At 40.3% G+C, this 20,599-nt stretch overlaps 1 protein-coding gene across 1 annotated transcript in view; it reads right to left on the bottom strand.

The window, feature by feature from the left end:
- The window catches only part of LOC149427295 (lamin-B3-like), a gene marked incomplete at both ends in the record, with an annotated part of 16,778 nt that extends 1,369 nt beyond the window's left edge, over positions 1-15,409 (bottom strand). The window contains 4 exons of the mRNA XM_089668157.1: positions 3,486-3,593; positions 11,343-11,571; positions 14,060-14,280; positions 15,284-15,409. Of these exons, the coding sequence (XP_089524283.1) occupies positions 3,486-3,593; positions 11,343-11,571; positions 14,060-14,280; positions 15,284-15,409 (684 nt within the window). The remainder of the gene's footprint in view (positions 1-3,485; positions 3,594-11,342; positions 11,572-14,059; positions 14,281-15,283) is intronic.
- Positions 15,410-20,599: the final 5,190 nt, after the last annotated feature.

Here is a 20,599-nt window from a genome sequence, read left to right as displayed (position 1 = left end):
CGGCAGCCTGTCTAAGCCACTTAGAGATAGTGGATTGAGAAGCCGATGCCCCCTTCCTGCCCAAAATTATATAAAAGGGAATCAGTCTTCCTGAAAGAAGCAGTGGCTGAAAGGCTTGCACAGCCTGAACCACATCCAAAGAATGGAGGGAAAATTTCCCTCTGATGAACTACAGCCAGAGAATGGGATGGAAGAATCATATCAAGATTAAGGTGGAAAGCAGAAACTAACTTGAATGAAAGTCACAGGTCATACCACCTTGTCCAAAACCAAAAAGAAAAATTGCTTGCAGATAAGAACACCAGCTCGGAAATTAGCTAAGCCAAGGTGATGGCCACAAGAAATACAACCTTGTGGGTCAGAAAAGGGAGAGGCATAAAAAGCGGCTTCTGCAGTATGCAAAGAACCAGATTCAAATCCCACAGAAACAAAGTCTAGAGACTGGAGGAGCCACACAGGAGATCCCCTGCACAAAGGTCCTAATAAGAATGTGGAAAGCCAAATGGTCCTTGAAACAGAACAGAAAGGGCATTTTATCTGGCCCTTTTATTAAGAGCCAAACAATGGTCCAACTGCAGGAAAAAAGTATCTATTCCACAGTGAAAGCCCTTAATGTCACTTTAAGCAAAGTACACCTTTCATGTCTGATGGTAGGCCTTGCAGAAAGTGGACTTCATAGTCTCGAGGAGTGTATGAATCACAGACTCAGAAGTCCATATGTCCTTTAGAACCTGAGCTTCAGAAATACTGTTAAAGCCAGTGAGCAAGAAACAGGGTAGTAAATCTGTCCCTGTGACAACAGATACAGTCTGATGAAGCTGCAATTGCAAAAAGATTTACCAGGTTGGAATACTGTATCTGTCTGGGCCAATGTGGAACAATGAGGGGCACCAGAATGCACTCCATCTTCATTCTGCAGATCAGACAAGTTTCAGAGGAAGAAATGCACAGATCAGGGTTTACTGATCCCACGGAGCCACCAGAGTATTATCTACTCTACCGTTTAGTAGATACATGAACCTAGATACAAACCTATCCAGTTCGTTGATGAAACGGGAGGTTCACATCCTGTGTACCCTACATGTGACATAGGTCCTATATCTGCTCTGGGTGCAGGAACTATTCTCCCAGGTTCAGACATTTTCAGATAATAAAATGTGCTTGCCTATTGTCTATACCCAGACTGTAATTGGCTGATAAGGCAAGCACAGAACGTTCCACCCAGAACAGCATCTGCACTACCTCTTGCCTTTGCAAGATGTCATGTTACCTATTTGATGGTTCAACTGAATCCAAATCAGATTGCCCCCAAAAAGGTTAATTCAATGCTGGGTTAATTCAAAGGGACATCCAGATTACATGACGTTCCAAGATGTTGATTGGGAAACAAGATTCCTCCATCAACCAAAGGCCCCTGAAGCAACAACTCACAGAAGCAGGCTTGCCAATGAATTGGGCAGCCCTGGAGTGCCAAACCTTGTGCCTGGAGTACCACCCTTGGGAAGGAAGGGGGTCACAATGTGGAAGTTGAAACAAAAAAAGAACACTTCTTGGAAGTTACAGAAGAAAATTCTGGGCAGGAACAAAAGGGAAAGGACTTCATCTGCTCCTTAGGTTTTTCTGCTGGGGAAGAGGAAAACTTTTGTTCTCAGTAGCATCTCAGATGACTGCAATTAGAGCCAGCCCAAAGAGATGTCGCTCAAAGGCCAACTCGTGGAAAGTTTCTTTCAAGAAAGTTCTGCAGTCCACCACTTTAACTAGAAGGCCCTATACATGTGCTCTAATAAGAGACTAATGTGAAGCCATCACAACTAGCCTTTAAAACGACACAAACATACAGTATGTTCCACGTGCTCAATAATCTGAAAGTCAATGGCATCAGCAGTTAGGTCCCTTTTTAGAAATATGACCAATCAGGCATGGTTTGGCAAAGCAAAATCACAGCAACATCAGGTGTAGGACAGGATCCACCAACAAGAACATTTCTGAAAACTACCTCCAACAGCTGGGTCCCTTAATGCAGGGGCACTCTCCAAGGTTATGGCAGCCAACTCGTTAAGGTGAAACGGCTGGATGTACAGTGGGAATGGACCACTTACTCATCCAGCATAGTGGGGGTCTAGTACACTACGGTCCAAATGGCAGGCCAAGGATGAATGTGCTTGATAGCTGTGAGCGAAGAGAAGTACAGTAGCAGCTAAAAAAAAAACCAAAAAACAAAACAAAAAAACAAACACACAAAAACACACACAAACCTAGGTTGATCTGTAACCAGTTGCTGACCACCCACAGTACATTTATTTCGGGCAGGTGGCACATGCAGGCTGGGTCACATACATGTACCACTCCCGACAACTGCTGTGTTCACCGGTATACGATCACAATGTCAGCAAAGCAGTTATGAATTAATCTGACTCATAACAGCTCTGCTTCCTTTACCAGTGAGCTGCGACCAGCCCACAGCTATCACATGGTACCTGGGCCAACCACAGCACCGTGTACCATGTGATTAGCTGTAGCCAGAGAAAACTAATAATCAAAGCTGATCAAATACCACCAAATGAAAGCACCATTTGTATGTAAAAAATGACAAATGTAATTTGCAAATAGTGTTGCTTAAATACGCAATTGTCAGTTAAAGTAGTCCATTGCAAAATAGCATAAAATGGCCTGGTCATGAAGAGGGTAAAACCTTCCAGAGCTGAAGTGGTTAAAACAGAGAAAAATAAAATACATTAATTCTCCTAGGACTCTAGCAAACAACAGAGACATGTCTGTAGTAGAAAAGGTTAGATCCTGGACTAGCCTACAGTTTTTTGTTTTCTTATTGCCAATGTCCTATACTGGAAATAGTATAATCTGAAAGTTGAAGGCTTCTTGTGTCCCTCAATGGTTGAGAAGAAAAAAAAAAAAAAAAAAAAAAAAACAAAAACAAACAAGAACAAAACCTCTAAGGGTCCTCTCACACGGGCATTCTGTTTTTTCCATCAGTTCAGCCATGTTTTTTTTCAAAGAAAAAAAACGGGTGAGCTTACATCAGTTTTTAGTCATCAGCTATCAGCGGGGTTCCCCACTGACAGCTGAATGTTGGCGGGCATCGCGATTGACATTGGACAGTCAAAGACTGTCTCCTGTCTTTTTTCACACTACACTTTTTGTTAATGAATGAGTAGTGGTACCATGTACCCCATGCTCACATGGGGGGGGGCGTTATCTGAGGGTTGTGGGGAGCCCCCTGCCCCAAAGCACCCCCCCCCCCCCCATGTTGAGGGCATACGGCCTGGTATGGTTAAGGAGATTTTTTTTGCACATTTATATTGGATTAAAAACATTTTAGTTGCGCTACATTTTTTCCACAGTTGCTTTGCTTTTTAAGGTTCTCTTCTATAAGTTACCATTGGCCTTCTCTCTTTTTACTTGGAACTGGAAAATGCAGCCGTTCGCATAAAACACGGAATTACGAAGTCTTTTCATTTAGTACTTACTGTAACACGCTGGCCAGCTTTAAGGATGAATCGCCCTGGAAGTTTATAAACAATTTCAGGAAGGCTTCCATGCTGTCTTTTAATTGTCCATCCACTTATTTGTTGATCCTGTGTAACAAGTAGTTTTATTACAGTTCATACCATTCAGTGAAACATGTAAAAATATATACCTAATAAACCTTACAGTAGGAAAATTAAAAAAGGGGGAATTTACAGATGAGTCCAATGAGATTTAAAAATTTCAGCCACACGGCCAAAATAAAGATGCTTATCTCTGTTAAAACTTTGCAAGTTGAACCTTATACGTGTGTTGGGTGCACTGCGGTACAAGCTTGTAGAAAAGATTTTGAATAGCTCACAAGAGACATCTTCACAATGCAAAGAAAATAAATAAATGTTTTGTGGCCGATTTTGTGTGGAAGCAGAACATGCTTTTCAAAACTGAATTCCGGTGGGGACCTAGATCCTAAAAAATTAAGAATATGGGAAACCAGTGCTGTTTAAATATAAAGCCAAGAACTGCAATAAAAACCCACCATCAATTAAAGCCTAAGTGCAGCAAAAATAAACACAAAAATTAGAAAATCAGCACAAGGGATAATACTTACACCCAGTAGGAAGGGTCTCTTCTGCAGATACCTCTTCTGTTAGGTGAAATCCTCCTCCGTCAATGCACCCCCCCCAACCTTAGCCGCCATAATCTTACAGGGCGGCGGGGCAAGCTCATGGATCCATAGAAGTTGTACTACAACTTGCCTAAATGAAATCAGATCTATGATTGGAGGGGCTGACCTTTCAATCATTTGCCTGCCCCCCATTCATACTGTATATTGTTTTCAATTCACAGACACTGTCATACCAGCTTTTATGAATGGTGTAACTAGCCAGGGTGGGTCTAGTTGTGCTCTCGATGAGAGCCTGTGACAGCCCCTTAGTTCTATTAACCCCTACAAAATACAAAAATGATAGAGGTATGGGAATTTAACAGTGTCAGAAAAACATATACCACTAACACCAAAAATCAAAAATATAAAAATATGAATTTTTTTTAAAATGTATTTTTAAAAACATTCATATATTTCGGAATAAAAAACGCATTTCAACATGAGAATATCTATCTATATCTATATATCTATCTATATCTATATCTATATCTATATCTCTATATATATCTCTATATATATCTATATATATATATATATATATATATGTCCCTATCTATATATCTCACGGTTTACCCACATGCCACGCCCACAGCGACTGGCTAAACGAGGCGCGCACGTGCGGCCGCGACTTGGGGTAAAGAGGGAATAAGGGGGACTTAACTTTGAATATATAAAAAGTATATAAGACCGGCCGTGATATACTTCCACAGACCGCACTACCTCTTGGCCACCACTGGAGGGAGACTCCACGCCGATCCAGCTGTCCTCCCAACACACAGGCAGACACAAATCTTACATACAATTTGGTGCACTAATTAGAATTGAGGAGCAGCCTAGCAATCGCACACCCTTCTAGGATTCCTCCAGCTATCCTCCAAGCTAGAACCCTGGTGTTAATCACTCTTCCACTGTCCACACACCACCACACACATCACAAATGGTAGCTTGCCACCACCCAACAGTTTTACTGGCCTGATGGGACACCACACACACACAGATCTCCGTCTGGCAGACCTGTTACTTTTACAATCTGCCAACATGCAGTGCAGTTGTATACAGATTGGCAATGAACTTGACCGAGCAAATAAAGACAGTAAAATACAATACAATCTAATCTCTCCGGAGATATGAGCCCGAGCTTAAGTACCCAGAAGTCACTTATTAATTTTATGACTTAATATCCCAAAGTGGGCAGTGCATAAAATATACACAAAGTATAAAAAGTTACAGAAAATACAAAAAATACAAGAAGACACACAATTGGCTATTCACTATAAAATAAAAAGGGAACAAAAGTCATAAAAAACTTTTACCAAGATTTATCCTGCAACTGGAGCAAGTCAGAGAAAGTCCGCGATCCGTCAATCAATAAGGACGGGCTCCATACGAATCACCATGTCCATACATCAGGGTCCTCAATTTATGGGAATATGGACATGGGCTGGACATGAGTTCTTGGCCAATTGGCTCTGGGGGGTGTTCCTGCACCCGCCCACAGAATGTTCTGGGTCCTGAAATGCCCAAAGTCGATTGGACCAGGAACGGTTTGAATCACCAAGTCAGGGATTGAATTTCCGACACCAGCGCATCAGTCCGATTGCGACAGTACCAATCACTGTTCAGCTGTCGCGATCCGGCACCACATAACCATTTCCTGCATTTTTCTGGCATTCTACATAGGCCACAAATACGTTTTTTACATGCAAATGTAGCCCACAGAGTGCCCAATCAGAAGGAAGTATCTTCATCTCTCTGCAACTAATATTTTAGCTTTTATGAGAGATTAAACATATTCCTTTGATCCATGTATATACTTTAAAGCTCCCCAGACAAATCTGAGCCCCCCTGGTCATCTGCAGCCAAACTGTCTCAAGCCATTTCCTTCCAGGTTTCCTGGAAAGTGACAAATCTTATTGGCACATAGGTGTTACTTCCAGCCTGAGGAAGCTGCTCTGTCTTTTCAGATGCTAATGGGTGAGCACCTGTCTCTAAATACCTCTGCATACCTCTTTAATAACAAGGAATGAAACTACATTTATGATTACATATTGCTACAGGTCACATCTCAGCTACTCAAACCTGTACATTTATATATATTAATTTATATCTATCTATCCACACATATAAACATACACACCAAAATGTTAGTATTTAAAATATATGGCAATATATTTGGGAAGAATATTTTTAAAATATATTTCAAATATATTTTTCTTCCATGTACGCAGACAGTTAACGTCAACGTGTTTTGGGGTTAGTCATCAGGAATGTAAACTACTTGAAAATACTGGTGTTTATTTAAGAAAGCTGGCTCACTTAGAATCTGGTACAGCTGTGCGTGGTAGCCAATCAGCTTCTAACCTCAGCTTGTTCAACTAAGCTTAAGCAATAAAACCTGGAAACTGATTGGTTTCTATGCAGAATTGCACGAGATTCTGAGTGAACCAACTTCAGTAAATAAACCCCACTGTATGGTATAGAGAAAAAAAATACTGAAAGCACAAACAGCATAAAAGCATAGGGGGGAGGGAAGGAAGGCTGTATTTATGCCTGAGCATTTTGAAGTGTGGGCAGAATCACATTGATTCAAACACAAAACACTGATAAAAATGACAAAATCGCGCAATGTGAATTTTAAATGCCATTTTAATGGCCCCTAAAAATATGGTGCGTTTCTGCTGCGATAAATCACACTGCAATGGCAGCAAACCACATCCTTTGAAGTTTGTCACCCAAAAAAGTTCAAGAGCTTCTTTTGGGTGTCGAGCTTCAAGCAATGCGGTTTTGCCACGACTACAGCACGATTTACAATCGTAACAGAACGGCACCACGTTTTTCGGTGCCATTAAAACAAAATGGCATCTAAAATGATTGCTGTGCAATTTGCCATTTTACCAGAGTGTTTTGAAATCGCAGGCAGAATCGCAGCGATTCTGCACACGAATCAAAACGCCCAGGTGTGAGCGCAGCCTTAGAGACCTACAAGCGAGATTGCGGGATGGGGTTATAAACCAAATCTGTTCTTAAGGCGGCAAATTACATCATTTTCCATACAAACACCCAGTTGCAACCTAATACCACATGCATTGAGTACCAATATATAAGGCAGCAAAGAAGACATGCAAGATCTTTTTGAAATATTGGCATCTTCTAACTTTGGATTAAGTTGCCAGCAACTATAACAAAAACTATTTAGAACATTCAAGAGATCATGTTCTATTCATGATCAACTAGTCCAGAGTCATATGGACAAAAGAAATATAAATAATTTAAATTCTGTGGGATTTTCCCTTGTGGGGTTTGTAAGCAATGTCCATGGATGTATACGGGGAAGGGAAATATTTCTCCATAATAGACACCTTTGGACCCCAAAATACCTTGTGAACTGCCAGAGTTCTCAAATAGTCTACATCATGACCTGCAGCTATGGTGCCTCATTCATATATCTATATCGGGAAAACAAAGAGGTCTTTCCGAAAACAGATTCAAGACTATATTGAACTTATTTCTAATGGCAACATAGGAACTCCCATTAGCGGACACGCTGGTTTGTATCATAACTTTAATACTTTCAAAATACAATTTTTTGTATGTCCCCCAACATGAATGGGGTGGCAATGTTGACAAACTCTTGCTTCAAAGGGAGACTATGGATACACAATCTCAAAGCAACAGTACATTCTGGCCTTGATGAGGCTATTGGTTACAAATCATTTCTGTGAAGGTTTTCCCAGCTGTTCCCAATCTGAATGTACTATTAGTGATATTTGGTTATTGTTTTAGTAAGGTTTCTAGTATTATGTGATGTGTTTTTTGTACTATGTTTACATATTGTTTTTTTTTGAGACTGTCACTCTTGTAGGCTTGGTAGCTCCGTGGGCAGGTTGTAGGGCACCTCGTAAGTGCCATCAAGCGGCTGTTCCTGGCCACCTCCAGTTGGGTGAGGGGGATGATATTTTTGGTAGTTCATAAAGGATGATTGTGGCCTCTGTGGGGCCTTGCTTTGTACCCTGTACCCACTGGCTTAGAATATGTGGGCAGCTGGGGGGGGGGGGGGGCTCCCCGCACAGTTCCTAGCCTCTGACCACAAAGGAGATGTATAGCTCTTCAGGGAGTTTATCAGGATTGTTGGATGGCCTTGGAAAAACGTGTGTCATCTAGTCTATGGTTGGTGCTGTGCTGACAGTTACTCCCTTGTTTTCTAGTGATTAGAGAGGGCAGGGTTTGAGTATGGGTGACACCGGTGCCATTCCTGGGCCGCACATATGCGGTGGAGTCTTGCATCTACTCTTCGATCAAATGGAGGGGTATAAGTAGTTGAGCCCTTTGGGGGCCATCTTGCCCAAGGACACCCACACTTATTAGCAGCATGTCAGAGTGAGTTTGACCTGGAGGTTTCCTTTTATTTGGGACAAATTTTTTTGTTGGTTTTACAGACTTTTTTTTTTTTTTTTTTAACTTTTGAGATTACATCATCTCTGTTCCTTGTCATCTTAAACTGCAGTGTTTGGGCGCCCTCTTGTGTCCATTGATATTATTGGTTTTACCAATATACACCTGAAAGGCTTTGATTTAGTTATACTTCTCTATTGATTATTTTTATTGTTAAGCTCTATATAAACCTTTCATTATTTTTGTCTTGACTATTTTGTAAGCAAAAGCGAACTGCTCGTGTACTATACTAGGGAGAAACTGCTCATTGATATTATATGACAAGAACCTCTTTGGAGAAAATCGAGCTTGTATCATAGATTATACGTCATTCATTTTATTTGTATGTTGGTTTTTTCCCCCTGAAAAATATGCATTTTTGATAAACCGCTGCGCATACGTGCATCATAAAAAAAATTGCAAATGTCACCACTTTATTCTACAGGACCTCTGCTTTCAGAAATATTTTTTGGAGAATTCCAAGTCATTTTCTAGCCAAAATGCAGATTAACCACTTCAAGTTCGGACACTTTCACCCCCTTCCTGAACAGGCCAATTTTCGGCTTTCAGTGCTAGCACACTTTGAATGCCAATTGCGCGGTCATGCAACACTGTACCCATATGCATTTTTTTGAGACAGAAAACTTTTTTTTGGTGGTATTTATTCACCACTGGGATTTTTATTTTTGCTATATAAATGAAAGGCAAAAAAGTTTGAAAAAAAAATGTTTTTCTTATAACATTTTGCAAATAATCTTTCATAAATCTTGGCCAAAATTTATTCGGTTATCTTTTTAGTAAAAAAAAAACAAAAAAACCCAAAAACAAAAAAACACAAAAATACCCAAATTAGTTTATAACCAAAAATTATAAATTTTTCACAATTTTTTAAAAATGTTTTTTATACTATTTGTTTTTTTTTTTTAACATACCATCACCCTAGCAGTACAGTGTCACCATAGAGACACTTTACTACTTGTGGAGAGTAATGAAGATTTTTTTTTTTTTTTTACACCGATTGCTTTTACACCCATAAAGGCTGTAAAAGCAGTCATTTCTCCTTCTCTCTGGCTGCATTCCTGCAGCCATTGAGAAATACTGTGAGAGCTGTGATTATTCACAGATTTCACTAGTAGTAAGCAATGATGTCAAAGTGACATCTTGCTTACTACTATTCATGTGATCACTGATTGGCCAATCAGTGATCATATGATCAGGACCTCACACAGAGGTCCTGTACAGTGATCGGTGTTCCACTATGTCTACAAAGATCTCCCTAAACCCAAGACAGAAAGTGCTCTATCCAAGTACTTATGTTTTCATAGATTCTTTTGTAATACGGTCTTTCCTTCCTGTATGACTACACACTAATCAATGGTGCAGCACCAAAATAAAAACAAATTCACAAAAAAGCAATATGGCAAACATGATTATGTGACCTATTCCCTAAGTGCAGCAGTGAAAAGATAAAAAAAAAAAACCTTTTGCAGCACTGCAGAATACACAATGCATTTAAGGCTCCATGTACACAGGACATTTGGAAAACACTTCTGAACGATGGAAATTGACTGCTGGAAAATGTAGGTTAAAAAACACGTCTGTTTAGCCGCATTTGCATACCGTGTTTATGCGCATTTACGTTTAGAAGCATTTTTTAAAGATAACATCAGCAGACCTTCCAAAATGCCCAGAATGCACTGAAAAACAGTAAAAAATTAACTATTTCAGACACTGAGAGACAGAGAGAGCAGAAGCAGAGAGAGCACCTGTCTTATCTGCTTGTATTCACTATGGATCCCATCATGAGCATAATGTGGCACGTTCTACCATTTTTCCTTCACGCGAAACCTGGAACTGACTGCGAACTGACTGGAACTGACTGCGCTGGTGTACCGGGTCCATTTGAATACATGGAAACTGCTTTGCGTGCATTTCTGATGATGAAAAAAAGGCTCTGGACAGCATCTGGATATGGAACAGTTAAAAAACGCTTATAAACGCAAACGCTTATAAACGCAGTTAGCTGCGTTTACAAGCGTTTGAAACACTGATAAAATCTACTCCTGAACGCAAGTTTGGTGCGTAAAAAAACAAAACAAAAAAAAAAACAAAAACACACAAACACGACTAAACTTAACTTCCTGTAGACGTGTGTACATGGACACATAGGAAAACATTAGGGAGAGTTCAGGGGCTGCTGAAACCCCCCCCAGAAAAGCTCCTGAACGTCAGTTTATCAGCTGCAGTGTACATGAACCCTTAGAAGTACTTTTTGTAAAGTTGAGCTGGCCTGCCCCATTATATTTAAAAGGTCAACCTTCAAGTTAACTAGAAAAAAAGTAACATTTCTCCATCTATGCTATATAGCTGGAATAGCTATGCTATTATATGCTGACGGATGGCAGCTGCCAGAATACCAAAACAGTGGCTGCATCTGACTGGATGCAGCCATTGTTCACCTGCCAATTTACCACCAGACTCCTCCAATTTTTCAATCGTGGAAAGTCAAAAAGGGGGGTGTGACCAACAGGGCCGCCCACAAAGCAAATTTCCTGATGTCCCAACCTAAATACGACCCGTGTATGACCAGTTTTAAACTGCAGCATGGCAGCTGTGACACAAACCTGACCGCAGATGAGTACCAACAACTCGTAACACAGTGAGACATGCTATTGCTCTTTTACAGAATTGGCTCACTTTGTGACATCTTTGTTAATGAAAACAGAATTATCTAGACTGCCAAATGAAATGTGAAAAGTACCTGATCCGAATTGTTCAAAAGTCTCACATACATCCCGTCAGGGTCTACAGCTTCTATAGATATGGGTCCTGAAACGTTGGCATTCTGAATGATCTTATACCCAGGTCTGCTCGATGTTCTTTCACTTTCATCCAATTTCCTCTTTTTCCCTCGTACTAAACGGCTTGTGTGTCTTGAGCTGGTTCGAGAGACTGTACTCCTCTGTGCAGGGCTTGGAGATAGATTCAGCCTAGATTTTAGGACAAAAAAAACTTAAATAGTTTATTTCCTCTAGGACAGCTATACCTGGATTGTTTGTCCCCATTGGAAGACTAACTCCTGTTCCAGTAGGAACAGCAGAATTCCAGGTTCCCATCCCATTGACAATGGTCATTAAAACCTAAAAGGCAGGAAAGATCCAACACAAAAACAGACAAGGTTCCTGAGGACCATAGGGAGGAGGTGTTAGCAGCAGGGATGTGCAGTTCATATCGCCCGACACCCGGGACATGTAGTAGCAGGGCTCACCTGTCAGGTGGAAGCATTCAGGCGGCAGCACTGCATCCGATTGCTTCCACGCAGACCACTATGGTGCCAGCTTCCTGCGATGTGCACTGCATTACATTCAGCGAAGCACAGGGGAGACATGCAATGTCTTTTAGACCCTGGATGTCTCAAAAAAGAGAACCTGTCACTAAAAATCATCACATAGGGTCCTTTTTGTCCCCTATGTGATAGAAAAAAAAAAAAAAAAAAAACTATTGCGATACACGTTTCATATTGCCACGACATGACAGAATGAGAGCAATAATTCTAACACCAGACTTCCTCTGTAACACTAAACTGATGACCTATAAAAGGGGCTTTTTAAAAGCATCACCTATAGAAAATATACAGTTACTAAAATTTGTTACCATTTCACGAGCACGCGCAAATTTAAGAGTCAACATGTTGGATATCTATTTACTCAATGCAACCTTATCTTATATTTTACAAAAAAAAAAAAAAAAAAAAAAAGGATAATTTATTGCTTTTTGGACCCTAAAATTAACTTAAGTGTATTGTTTACTGAAATGTTGTGTTTCCTAGACCTTTGTGATATCAAGGGACATAAAAAATTGGAACTATCGCTATTTTATTCTCTAGGGTCTCCGATTTCAAAAAATATCATGTTTTGGAGTTGTGTAATCTTCAGGCCTTAAATGATTTTTTAAAAACTTGTGCAAAAAATGCAAAAACTGCTCAGGCAGTTAAAGGGATAAATGATCAGCCTGACACTCCCCCTTTCCTGACAAGCAGCCAATCAGTGCTGATTACACTGCAAGGTCTCTCCCCTCCCTGCTAGTCCCCGGGTACAGTGCCCCTTTTGTTTTTAAAAGCCCCAGACATTACTTAAAGCAGGATTTAAATAAGTTTTGTTTTTTTCTCATCAAGACAAGTAGATTGTCATGAGTGACAAGTAGATTGGGGCCCTGATTTAGTCCCTGGACAAGCAGTTTTTTTTTTTAAAAATTTCCACACCAATGTAGAAAGGTTAAACTTGTTATAATGGCTGCAGGCTTTTTTACCTTCATACATTCAATGAAGTTAAAAAACCTTCAGTGGGCAGCTCTCCCCTCAGCCCCTCTAATACTAACCTGAGCCTGATAACAATCCAGCACTGTGCATGAGAGCCTCAGCTCTTCCGGGTCTCTCTCTCCTCACTGGCTGAGACACAATGGGAACAGAGGGCGGGGCAAAACTGCGCTCTGCATGTCTTATGGAGATACAGAGCTGGCTTGGGAGCGAGCACGTACGGCAGGAGGGAAGGGACAGGGACCCAAAAAGAGGAGGATTAGTGTTTCTCTGTGCAAAAACTATTGCACAGTACAGGTAAACAAGTTTTTTTTTTTTTATTAAAACAAGAAAGCTTTACAACCACTTTAACTACCAGAACACCAATTTACTAAAAGTACCATATAGTACAAAACAATTTTCAGGGTATGTATACCCTCTTTATCAAAGTAAAAAAAAAATAACAGGAAAAAAAAAACAGGATTGTCATTCTGCAGAACTGTCTCCCTATTAGTTGCCACACAAGAACACCTTGCATTAAAAAAAGTGGTAGTAAACTAAATTTTTCTTCAATTGTACCTACAGCTAAGCCTATAATACAGCCTACCTGTAAATACAGTAAATCTATCCTAAATGTGCACCGCTTAGGAAAGTTTCACTGTTGCTGCAGCAGGTGAGGTCACGGGCACATGCACTCTGAAGGGATGGCATACTCATACCGTCCCTTCAGAGCTCTGTGCCGTACCTATGACTTCAGTGCAGATGTGCAAGAGTGAAGTCATTGCAGCTCGGCCATTCGAAAGACCGGATCCCGCGAACCCCGATAGAAAACCGGGTAAAGATGGAAGCTCTGTCAGTGGTGACAGCGTGCCACTGGAGGGCTTAATTTTAAAAAGGCAAGTCTGTCATATGTGCTAGTATGCAAGTTTTTCATAAGTGCTAGTATGCAATGTATACTAACATATTATGCCTTGGAAGGCTTTTTATTATTAAAATTTGCCAGAGTTTACAACCCCTGAGAAAAAAAATAAAAAATTGGACCAAATGTAAGTATGCAATAAAGATCATACCCGGCGTTCAACTTTAAAGTTAAAACCTTGGCACACACTGCACTCTCTAAACCATTGCCTACTTTATAATAGTCCTCACAAAAAGTTACACATATGTACTGTATATCTCCTCACCTTTGTTCTTCTCCTTCCAGCATTTTTCTGTAGGCATTTATTTCCATGTCTAATGCAAGCTTCACATCCAGCAATTGCTCATATTCCTCCAACTGTTCTTGCAGTTTGTGCCTCATCTCAGCCACTTCTCGGTCTTTCTCAGACATCTGTCTCCGATGCAAATCGTGTGTGTGGTCCAGCATCTCTTGAAGCTCTCTCACTTTGTTTTCTAGTGCAGAGTTCTACCAAAAGTTTTATTCCGTTAGCAAATTAATAACAGTTACTTATGAGAACAAAGGACGTCCGATCGGCTGCACTGCAAACAATCCACTTTATTGAACCAAGATAAAACCAATACAGACAGTGGAAATACAGTGGGGGACTGGCAGGTAAACGCGTTTCATGCCAAAGACAGCGCTTATTCCTTAGGGGTAATGAATAAGTGCTGTCTTTAGCGTGAAACGCATTTACATGCCAGTCCCCCCACTGTCTCTATTGGATTTATCTTGGCTCAATAAAGTGGATTGTTTGGGCTGCAGCCGATTGGACATCCTTTGTTCTCATCTATGCAGCACACGAGCTGGGCTAGCATTACGCTATTGATCAGTGATTGACTGGCAGACACAGCAGAACAGGAAAGAAAGAAATGCTCTTGTTCTCATTCACATATATATATATATATTTTTTTTATCTAGTAAGGGCTGCAGTGAGTTTCGAAATCTCTCACATGCTGCAATTTCTGTGTTTACTTTTTTTTACACTTTAATTGCTGGCACAACAAAGATCATTCTACCAGCAATGCTTTGAACTGTCATGAGTGGGTTAAGCTCATGACAGCTGTGAATACTAGTGATTTGTGATTGGGTATAGCTAATCACATGGTACAGGGTGCTGTGATTGGCCCAGATACCATGTGATAGCAGCGGACTAGTAAAGGAAACAAAGATATTAAGAATCATATTGATTAACAGCTTTGTTGACATTGTGATCATGTGATTGTACAGCGATAACATGATCAGCAGGTCCCGAGTACTGGGATTCGCATTCTGCTGTGTCTGGTGGACACAGTGGTCAGTGCTGCATGCTCCGAGTTGGTACAGGCAAGTCACTTTGCCTGTATGTGCCGCCCCCGCCTGTAGTAAAATGTATTGTGAGCGGTTGGCAAGTGCCCACTATACTAACACATACAAAAAAAAACCCCAAGTACAATGAATACATTTCTATTTAGGAAAGAGAAATCAGTACCTGTTTTTGACACTGGTTTAGCTGTGAGGCCAAAGTATCTATTCTGATTTTCGTAGACATGATCTCTTCCCTGGTTGCACTGGCATAATCACTGTTCTTGGCAGCTGCAAGCTGTGCGTTCTCCAACTGTGAGAAATCAACAACATCTATCACTATACATATCACAATGTACTTTAAGTCACCAGTCACACTGCTGCGATTTAAAATTGCAATTTGTGTGCAATTTCAGCACAACTTCAGAAAGATACTTATAAAGATTTTCAACGATTTCTTGCAAATTGCAGTGCCGTTTACATTACATTCTATGTATGTGAAATCGCAACAAAACTGCAAAAAAAGTAATGCGAGAACTACTTTAGAAATCGCGCTACAGCTAATTACAAAATATTAAGAAATGGATATTCACATTCATTAGATGCGATTTCAATTCCCAAATTGTACCGGTATGACCAGGCACTAAGAGGAAAAGGGACCTTACTATTTTACACAAATTGTAAATGTCTGAGACTGATTACACACCTGATACAGCTATAATATGGTACTTGTTCATTTAACAATTAAAACACAAACTTGAGGCGAGCTGGACTTTTTATTTGAAAATCAGTAGATTGTGGGCATAAACAGTTAAGACAAAAGAACAGGTGGACAGTGGGGAGAGGAAGAAAGTCAAGTAAATCAAACAGGAATCTTTTATTGTATTATGTCTACTGTGAGTAGAATTACAGATGTATACTATCAAAGAAACTAAACTCTAGGCAAATAAACATCAATTGCAACAGGTATTAATTCAATAAAAAGTAAGCTTTTTTGTGTTAAAAGCAGTTCTTCCTTGCTAAATACAAAAAAAGGCTTTTGTTCCTTGGTACAGCACCCAAACATAAAGCCATCACAAAACATTGAATTGCATCACACATTTTATACAGATTCCAGTTCACCAGGTTTTGAAACAGAAGTGTTAGGAGATTTGGACAAAGGTCCCAAATGTTCTCAAAGTGTTGAGGTTTATAGCCTACCTCATAAGTTAATTTGTAGCAAAGAATGATATAACGTAATATTCCTTTCAAGTCTGATATAAAAATGGGTCGGACGAGATCGGGCCCATTCAGGGTGGTGTGGCTGTAGGCATTTCTCTGTTAAATACAGATACCAAATTATACGCAGAGGTACTGGAAAACAGGTTGAAAGACCTAATGTCAGACTGAATCCACCTGGATCAGGTGGGGTTTGTGCTCTGGAGGGAGGGATTGAGATCACTACTCCTCATTCAAAAAAGTAATAAAGAAAAATCCCTGTCCTGACGATATCAGTAGATGCAGAGAAAGCTTTTGACGGAGTAGATTGGGAGTAATTAGGAACGTTGGAAGTGCTGGGAATTGGCCCTAAAATGAGAGAGTGGATAGGAAAGCTATATAGTCGTCCCTCAGCAACAGTAAAAGTCAATGGCTCAATATTGGTGTTTTTCAGGCTGTATAATGGGACAAGACAAGGTTGCCCGCTTTCGCCGTTGCTGTTTGTTCTGTCTTTGGAACCCCTCTTAGCAATGATAAAGGAAGAGTATAGACGTGTGAGGAATTCGGATAGGAGAGACTGAACATAATGTAGCAACATATGCTGATGACATGCTATTTTATGTGGTTAATCCTAGGTTGACATTCTCTTAATTTGATGAACATTATGAAATACTATGGAGAGCTATCAAATTTAAAAATTAATATGGTTAAATCAGAGATTTTAAATGTCGAAAATAATGCCCTACACAGAGAATTCCCTTTTCATGGGAGGGAAAGAGAATTAAAGTATTTGGGAATAAAATTGACCCCCTCCATAAAAAAATTTATATACAATAAATTATGTCTCATTTAAAAATGAAATTAAGGAGGAACTAAGGAGATTAGCGGTAGAACCCATATCTTGGATAGGACGAATAAATTTGGTAAAAATGGTTATTTTCCCGAAAATGCTCTACAAATTTCATATGTTACCTATACAACGTCTGGGAACCTATTTTAAGATAGTTAAAAAATTGATATTGAGGTTTATCTGGAAGAACAAAAGGTTGAGAATAAACTATGAAGTATTGTGTAGAGATAAGGAGAGTGGGGGATTAAATGCACCAGATTTTAGGAGATACGATTACTCAGTAATATTGGCATGTATTTTTGATTGGACACATAATGCAATAAAAGAAAATTTGGGTGGATATAGAAAACACAATAAGACACAGTTGGATAAGATGGTATGGTTACCGCCCAAGCACAGTAAGTTGGCACAGAGTATGAGCACATATGCATGGAATGTAATTAGGGTATGGGATATAATAATACACAAACAAAAAGGGGTGGGAGTATAACTCTACATTGATGCCATTGGCAGCCTCAGATTCCTTCCCACCAGGGAAAGAAACTATTTCAGGTAAATGGACAAAAAAAAAAAGAAACGTACAATTAAAAGATATATTGAAGGGGGATGAAATCTGCTCCTTTCAGGAGCTAAGAAATAAGGAGTTATTCTTTAGTTTAGATGAATGTGATATCTTCAATTAAGACACTTTTTAGTAACGCTCCATAAACCCCTTAGGATGGTGGCAGATTTTAATCCATTTGAACAATTGTTCAGTAGAAGAGGGATACAAAAAAACAGGGTACTTCTCGAATTTATAAAATTCTTACTGCAGATGCAGTATACCAAATACAGGAGATTACAGAAGTTAGTGTCCCAAAAGATCCAGGCACATGTCTATTTCACAAAACAGAGAACACGGTAGAAAAATATAAACATATGCTGATATTTCATATGATAAATGCGGCAAAGAGACTTATACCTAAACTTTTTCAAGAACAAGAAGTACCGAAAGTGAAAGACTGGATAAGCAGAGTAGATTACGTGTATAAGGTGGAAGAACTCCGCCATATGCTAGAGGATAAAATGATGAGATTTTGGGAAAAATGGGAGGCGTTTAGAAAATCATCTAATGGAAGAGATAAAAGAGGAGGAAACTGATAAAAATGTCCTGTGCGGACATTGGCGGCTAAGCATGTCAATCACCGGGTCCCGTCCAGAGATTCCCCACCGGCACCCAACGATTGCCATGCAAAACTGACAGGGGAGAGACCTGTGTGTAAATAAAATAGGTCTCTCTCCTGCCAACAAGGACATGCTGCTTTGTATTTCTCTGCACAGCATGTCTCCAAGGTAAAACACATACAGCACACAGTTAACCCTTTCAGCACCCAAAAGTTAACCCCTTCCTGCCCAGTGTCATTAGTACAGTGTCAGTGTACTAGTTTTATTAGCACTGATCAATGTATTAGTGTCACTGGGGATGTCAGCGGCAGGTAGTCAGTTCTCACCCAGTGTCAGAATGCCCACCACAGTCCCACTGCTACACAGTGAGCTATATGTTCATACTTCTGGTTTCTTGACCTGTGGAGTTTGGTACAATTTTTTGTGTTTTGTTTTATACTTTTAATTTTGTCTGGGTTAACAAAAGTTTTCATGGGCCATTGATCACCTTCTCCTTTGTTTGAATCATTATCCTTGAGCATTTACAAATTCCCTACTCCAGGTGAGTCCGCAACTAGTCTTTTTCTAGTAGTTTCTAATTTTCAGATTTACAAGGGAAAAGATAGTCACGTGGAGCCCCCCGGATGCCCAGACTACATGGGAAGCTGTGGCTTGGTGTCACCCTTTTTCCATATGGGGTACCACTTATACAAGGCCTGCTTGAAAAATGATGAATTTCTCGCAGTGAAATGGAAGGACAAGCGGGATGTTTTCGTCCTGTTCACGCAGATACGACCATTTCCACGGCAGCTGGTGTTGTTGAGAAGCCTCTCTGTGTCCACGTCTATAACCTTAACATGGGAAGGCTGGACTTCAACGACCAGATGATAAAGCCATATTTAGCTTCACAAAAAATTGTCTGTATATTTATTTAAATTTGCTCTGTACAACTCTTTTTTGCTTCACAAAGCAACTCGATGAAGTGGATCCTTCCTAAAATTCCAGGAAGAGATCATCACAGCCCTTTTGTATCCAGAAGGTGCTGTGGCCCAAACCCCCACCCAGAAGCAGTGAGCTGGCTGCATGAGAGGCATTTTCCTGATGCCATTCCTGGTACCCCAACCCAAAAAGTCACCCCAAAAAAGATGAGTCTGTAGTAGACACGGAATTAGGCATGACACCCGCTTTTTTTGTCCCTCCTGTCCTGGCCAACCTGGTTTCTGCCTCAAGGACTGCTTCAGTTCCTACCATACACTAGTGGACTATTAGTATAGGGTACAGCATGGCACAGTCTAGGGCACATACAGTTGTGTTCAAAATAATAGTGTGTTGAAGAAAGTGAATAAAGCTCAAAATCCTTCTAATAGCTTTTATTTCCATACACACAAATGCATTGGGAACACTACACATTCTATTCAAAATATGAAGAAAAATAGATCAAATTTGTGTTGTTCCTGAATTTGAAAAGTGATTAGACCAGGGGTGGGCAAACTTTTTGACTTGAGGGCCGCAATGGGTTCATATATTGGACCCGGGGGCCGGACCAAGAGTAGATGAATGATGTGTATGTGTCATCCATAGTAAGTATAGTAATATTCCCCCATAGTAAGCATAGTAATTAATCCCCCATATAGTAATTCATCCCCCCCCATAGTAATTCATCCCCCCCCATAGTAATTCATTCCCCATATTAATTCATCCCCCATATTAAGTCCCCAAGCCCCCCTGTGTCAATTCACTTACCTTTGCTCCGCGCGTTCCTCTCGCCGTGTTCCCGCGCCGTTCCGGTGTAGCATGAAAATCTGTCTCCTATGAGGATCTGTCCCCCTCGACGTATCTGCGCATGTGCCAGTTTCAGGGATTAGCAGCCGATCGGCGATCTCCGGCACATGTGCAGATACGTCGAGGGGGACAGATCATCCTGACAGTATCACGCTCCGCGGGCCGGATTAATAGGTCCGCCGGGCCGTAGTTTGCCCATTGCTGGATTAGACTGTTCAAAAAAATAGCAGTGTTTGTATTCTTTACAAATTCAAACTGAAAAATGTTTGAAGATTTTGCTTTCCTTTGAATCAATTAATATTTAGTTGTATAACCACAGTTTCTGAGAACTGCTGTACATCTGTGTTGCATGGAGTCAACCAACTTCTGGCATCTGTGAACAGGTATTCCAGGCCAGGATGATTGGACTACATTCCACAGTTCTTCTCTATTTCTTGGTTTTGCCTCAGAAACTGCATTTTTGATGTCACCCCACAGGTTTTCTATTGGATTAAGATCCGGGGATTGGGCTGGCCACTCCATAATGTCAAT

This window comes from Staurois parvus, unplaced genomic scaffold (genome assembly GCF_062004578.1).
Source record: "Staurois parvus isolate SC_StPar_1 unplaced genomic scaffold, SC_StPar_1.0 ptg003912l, whole genome shotgun sequence".
NCBI lineage: Eukaryota > Metazoa > Chordata > Amphibia > Anura > Ranidae > Staurois > Staurois parvus.
This window is presented reverse-complemented; position numbering and strand designations above follow the sequence as displayed.